The 6101-nt window shown below is 38.6% G+C and overlaps 2 protein-coding genes across 2 annotated transcripts; both read left to right on the top strand.

The window, feature by feature from the left end:
• Positions 1 to 88: 88 nt before the first annotated feature.
• Positions 89 to 1900, top strand: LOC133723275 (uncharacterized). The gene is made up of 3 exons (XM_062150090.1): positions 89 to 508; positions 1452 to 1523; positions 1789 to 1900. The coding sequence occupies exons 1-3, from the start codon at positions 192 to 194 to the stop codon at positions 1898 to 1900; spliced, it is 501 nt and encodes a 166-aa protein (XP_062006074.1). The 5' UTR covers positions 89 to 191.
• A 2361-nt stretch (positions 1901 to 4261) lies between these two features.
• LOC133723374 (annexin Gh1-like) lies at positions 4262 to 5766 on the top strand. The gene is made up of 3 exons (XM_062150199.1): positions 4262 to 5043; positions 5149 to 5238; positions 5354 to 5766. The coding sequence occupies exons 1-3, from the start codon at positions 4348 to 4350 to the stop codon at positions 5576 to 5578; spliced, it is 1011 nt and encodes a 336-aa protein (XP_062006183.1). The 5' UTR covers positions 4262 to 4347; the 3' UTR covers positions 5579 to 5766.
• Positions 5767 to 6101: the final 335 nt, after the last annotated feature.

Here is a 6101-nt window from a genome sequence, read left to right as displayed (position 1 = left end):
TCCTCCTCTCTCTCTCTCTCTCTCTCTCTCTCTCTCTCTCTCTCTCTCTCTCTCTCTCTCTCTCTCTCTCTCTCTCTCTCTCTTACCCCCGTCCCAATTGAACCGGAACCACAAAACCCTAGAAAACGAATTCGAAGAGATTTCTTTGTGGCTCATCTCGGAGGTGTAGCCTGGCGTTGACTCGTCGGAGGATGGCGAAGAAGAAGGTGGCTACGGTGAGCCCACTCCGGTGGTTGGAGATCGTGACGGAGGAGAGAGTGTCCTGCAGATCCACTTTGTCTCGTGGAGTTCTTGTTTCCTTTCTGTTCAGCACCCAACCTCCTCCTCCATCTCCGAACGGCACCGAACCGTCCTCTTCTTCCTTCTCCGCCTCCGACCAGAACCCGTCTAAGAACGAAGAGGAGAGAGAGGTCGGGTGCGAGGGGTTAGGGCTCAAAGATGGTGTATGTTCCAGAGTTCAAGGCCTCCGTTTCAGAGACGAATTGGAGCAACTCCGAAAGAAGTCTGGGTAATTTGAATCTTTTTAGTTTATGGATTTGGTTTTGTGTCTTTGAAGTATTTGTGAGTGGGTTTCTTAAGTTTCTTCACTTTTGTGTGATTCTTTCTTTAATTTATTGAATGGATTGGATTATTGGCATGATAGTCATATGAAGATATAGATCCTCTAGGCTTTTTTTTGATTGATGATGGAACAGAAAATTGAACTATCGCCAAAAATGGTATACCCAGAAAAGTACTGCTGTTGATTTTATGAAATTCATAACTTCAGAGATATATTGACTGCAGAGGAGCTTAATCCCTTGCTTGATGGCTCTGCACAATCACAGATGCACTTCCTTTGCAAATTATTTTACTTTGTTCGTCAGTTACACTACTTTTGTACATATGTGAAGGTATCCATCTGCCCACGGAGCAGTATTGCTTTCGCTTGTGAAAACTGAAAGGTTGAACCCTTGATGTGCTATTTTCAAAGGTATTAATTTTAATGCGCCTCATAGACATTGTCAATAACTATTGTTGCAAGTTTTTCAAATTATTTTCCTTCATGGTAGTACCAGTTCTTCAATAATGCGATTGGTTATTTCAATGCAAAAAAAAAACATCAGATCTACTTCTGATAAAGGTGTGTATCCACCCTATTTGAAGCTCATGTTGCTCCTGCAGGTAGCTTTGATTTAGGTTTTGTGTTTTGATCTGTTTGGTTACTGGGTTTGCTTTGTTTTTTCAATTGCTTCACTTTTGTAAAGAGTTTAGTATAGTATTACTGTGCAGCTTTATGTAGATAATCAAATACCCAGTTTTGCTTTCTCTTTATTGTACTTAAATTGGTAATCTTTTCTGTAAATTGTTCTAAGTTGGGTCGTACTGATTTGTTTTTACATATTGGGTGTTTTTGTTTCTTATTATTGGCTGGCTTATAGTGTTATTTGGATTGGATTGTGTTTGCTCAGGGCCATTGATAAAGCACTTCTCTTCCCTTGTCAAGTGGACGAGGGCGGCATCTGCCAAAACACCCCAATCAGGTGAATATGAAGTGACTACTGTTTTAGGTGTATTTTGGTATTTTTGTTCTTAGATTAGTGGTTTGTTAAGTGTAAGTATATAGTATATTCAGTGGTGTGTGTTATATGGTTTTGTGGTATTGTAGATGGTATTGTGTGGTATGGGTGTTGTGTTTCAAGAGAGCAAGTTTTTCAAGTTTTCGGGCTAGTGTTGCTATTTTTTTACACTGCTTGCATTTTTGGTGATTTGTTTGTTGATTTGTGATGTTTGTTTATCTGTATGCAGGGGAAGCCTCCTGACTGGCAAGATTTTGCGGTTATTATTACTCTGCTGGTCATCAACTCCACCATTAGTTTCATCAAGGAAAATAATGCGGGTAATGCTGCAGCAGCTCTGATGGCTCGTCTTGCTCCTAAAGCTAAGGTATCTGATATACCAATTTGTTGTCGTTTTGTTTTTAGGGTGGTAGTTACTGCTTCTGTTATGGTGATACAATAGGCCATAAGCTCCATCTTGGTCTATTGATCAATTTTTGATGTGATGTATGAGTAGAAAGATTTTATGGTGATATATGATTGAAGTAGAATCTGATCCCCAAAAGAGGGATGAATATTTACACAGATTGATGAGTCTCCCAAATCAGGTTAAATATGAATACCACTGTTTTAGGACCTGTTCATATCCTCCTTGCATGCACACACAACACACTTGCAAAGTCGCAGGTGCTGATAGTATATTGTGTGGCTTACGAGGTACTTGTCATTCAGAAATGGTCTAGTACTATTGCTGAAGGGGGGTCTTTCGCTTCTAAAACATCCTATGTAAAATATTGTAGTCACTATGGTTGCTTGCATCCCAATCTGGTTTATCACCGTACCATTTGTGCATTTATAATATAAAGTAATACCTCTGGGTATGGTTTCCCTGTAATCTTTTTTGTTTTCTGATTAAGAGTTTGGTTGTCTGCAGTCAATTGGTGTGAGTGTCCATGTAACCAGTGATGAGAAGGTATGGATCTAGAAGATTCTAAATTCATCTGTGTGGAAGTGGATAGCTTGGTATAACTTAATCTCATTTTTATTTTTGTTTTGCAGAAAGTAGTGCAAAGATGGCCTTGCTTATGGAATGGTACACAATGACCGTTTTACTTCTTTGCAAGCCCTTTGTTTTGTATATGGAGAAGTTTAGGCCATATGTCCCCTTCTCCCTACTCTTTGTACACTTTTTATCAAAAATAGTATTAATGAGAATTTTCTTTTGGTTACCACTTGTATTCTCATTGTGATAATTTTCTAGTGAAGAAACTGATTTATGCACATAAGAAGCAAACCACTTTTAAACTAGAAATTGAAGCAAAAAGAACGAAAACTCAACAACTTAATATAACAAACTGATGTCATAAATGACTAAGACCATCAGTTCTATCTATAGAACAGATGTCTAATATTGATATATAAATCAATTTCTTTCGTAAAACGATGTCACAAGAGGAAACGAAATCAGTTTTTAATAAACCAACCGATGTCTGGAGTCATTTTATACATCGAGACGTTATAAGAAACTGATGTCTACAGTTATTTTTAACATCGGCTAAAAACTGATGTCTGGGTTTTCATGATCTTTAACATCACCCACTAAGACATCGGACGATTTTTTTTTAACATCGGTTTCTGGCAGATGTCAAAGACCAAAATTCTAGTAGTGCACCTCTCAATCAACTAATCGCACAGATTATCCAAAGTCTGTCCGGAGTAAACCTTCAACCTAGTTGAAACCAGCGAAGCCCGGGTCACGCCCTAGCAACCTAGCGAAGCTAAAGTCACGCTTTAGCAAAACTCGTGCTTTCTCTTACTTCTCAGTGATTGCTCTGCTCCACCTACAACATTGAGTATCGATTCGGTGACGCAAGAGATCACAACAAAAGTCCTTATTCTGTTAAGGCATAAAAAAAAAAACCTTGTGACGAGGTTTGTGCTTTCCTTATCCACAGCGTTTGAAGAAGAAGTCAGGTCAAGGGACGCCCCGATGATCACACCTACAGTGTTGGCTCGATCGCGCAATCATCACCAGCAAAATTTGCTAGCCCAAACTTGGTCGCAGCCAAACAGTAACCATCAGTACTATTCTTCTTTGTTTGATTTGTTTTGGGCCCCTTGGACGTAGTTGCAATCAAAATGCCTCGTTGGAAAGATACTAAAATAGGTCATTTTTTAAATATAATTCAATAATTCAAAATAAAATGGTGCTAATGCTCATTCTTTGAGAAATGCTGACTAAGGTTTTCGGGATTAGCATTTGTGGAGTCATGAGCAGTAAACGATCTGAAGGTAACCATCGGTACTAGTTCTTTTTTTTTTTTTTTTTTTGAAGGTAACCTTCAGTACGTTCTTCTTTGTTTGTTTTGTTTTGGGCCCTTTGGACTTGGTTGCAACCAAAATGCCTCGTTGCAAAGATACTAAAATAGGTAATTTTTGAAATATAATTCAATAATTCAAAATAAAACGGTGCTAATATTGCTCGTTCTTTGAGAAATGCTGACTAAGGTTTGAGGCATTTGGGAAAAGTAGCTAAAAAGAGCTCCAGTTCATTCTCACATATATTGTCTAATTGGAACTCCACTACCATTCTGCTATCAAACAAAATTGACATGGTCGATGGAGAACAGTCCAATCATAACACATCACGATGCACTCAAAATGAAGAGAACACACCATGCCACTAGAGCTTGAAGCACTTTATATTTACATGCCAAAAAAGTGGTCTCTTTCATTGGCCTCCAAGTCATCGATCATGACTGCATTTATATACATACTTATACGTGCTCGATGATCAATCAGCACCGAAATGCCGACCCTGGACTTTGAAATCGAATGCAAAGAGATACATGATTCCTGGATACGACCACCTGAGCAGCTTAATCAATTGGTTCGATCTTTGGCACGACGAAACCGGCATGAAAGGCAACAGATTCGAGAAACTTACAAGGCAATCTATGGAGAGGACTTGGTAAGCAGACTGCAGCACAAGGCAGATGGGGATGATGCTGATCAAATAACCACTGGGATTTCACCAAATTTATGTGCAGCTTTGTCACTTTGGATGATTAATCAGCATGAACGTGATGCAATTTTCATCCAGGAGGCCCTTCATAATGACCAGCAAGGTCGTCATGATAAAAACTATAATGCTCTTGTAGAGATTTTTGCTAGTCGAAAATCGAGTCAAATCCTTCTCATCAAACAAGCATATCACACAAAGTTTAGAAGGCAGTTAGACCAAGATATCATCAATATTGAGCTTCCCCATCCTCACCAAAAGATAGTGGTAGCACTGGTGGCATCACACAAGGCACACCATGCAGATGTTAACCAAGACATCGCAAAGTCTGATGCACGGAGGCTTTTTGAAACGGGCCGGGAACGAAGCTCTTCAGGCATACAAGAAGCTGTCGTATTAGAATTATTTAGCAAACGCAGTATTCCACAGCTTAAGCTTACTTTTTCTTGCTATAAACACATCTATGGACATGACTATAAAAGGGTACGTGCATTATATTATACTATATTAGATTATGTAATTGACTTAATTTCTATATATAAACCAAAAAAAAATCAAACGATCCATGACTTAGTTTTGATTTCTCAGTCCCTGAAGTCTGTAAGCTCTGGTGAATTTGAAAATGCATTGAAAATGGTCGTACAATGCATTCACAACCCACCTAATTATTTTGCAAAGGTAATCAATTTTTTTCTTAATTGTTTCGTTCTAGTTTTTCCTTTCAATAGTGATGTCTTCAAATTTCTTGAAACAAATGGGAATTAATGCACTGTTTTTGTTTAAACATGAGCAGATATTGCATGCAAGCATTAAAGGGTTGACAAGTAGTAGCACTAGTGATGATAAAGGGGCTTTGGTTCGTGTGATGGTGAGCAGAGCAGAAGTAGACATGGATGAGATTCAAAGAATGTTTAAGAAGAAGCATGGAGTTGAACTCAGAGACGCAATAATATCATCTGTAACGGGGGACAACTGCTACACAGACTTTCTTGTTGCCTTGGCTTCAAAATCAAAATGAATAGTCCGTACGTTTTGACGTCATCCGCAGAATCATCAACTGAACGATCTAACTTCTTTCTTTTCATTTTTCTCATAAGAATCAACTGATGAACATAGCCTCTTCATATCAGCTTAGGCAGATTGTAATTGGTTTCTCTTTCTTTTTTCCCCTCCATAAGGCCACTATATTAAAATTGTCTTAAATTTTGGATATAAAAAATTAACATATTTATGAAAATGCCACTACGGTAAAAAGTCACCAATCATTCTCTTTTCTTTCCGGCGAGGTCTCCGGCAAACTTCGGTGAGGTCTCGGGCAAATTTTGGCGAGGTCACAAAAAGTTACTCCCACCAACAACAAAAACTACTCTCACTAACACTAGAAAGCTACTCTCACCGGCCAACAACAAAAGCTAATCTCACCACCAACAATAGCTAAGCTACTCTGACCAACACCAAAAGGTACTGTAATCAATATCAAAAGTTACTACAAAGCAGAACAAAAGCTACTCCGAGAGACTGAGAAAACTGTTCTCATAGAC

This window comes from Rosa rugosa, chromosome 7 (assembly GCF_958449725.1).
Source record: "Rosa rugosa chromosome 7, drRosRugo1.1, whole genome shotgun sequence".
NCBI lineage: Eukaryota > Viridiplantae > Streptophyta > Magnoliopsida > Rosales > Rosaceae > Rosa > Rosa rugosa.
Note: the sequence above shows the minus strand (reverse complement) of the source record. Positions and strands in the feature narration are given on the sequence as shown.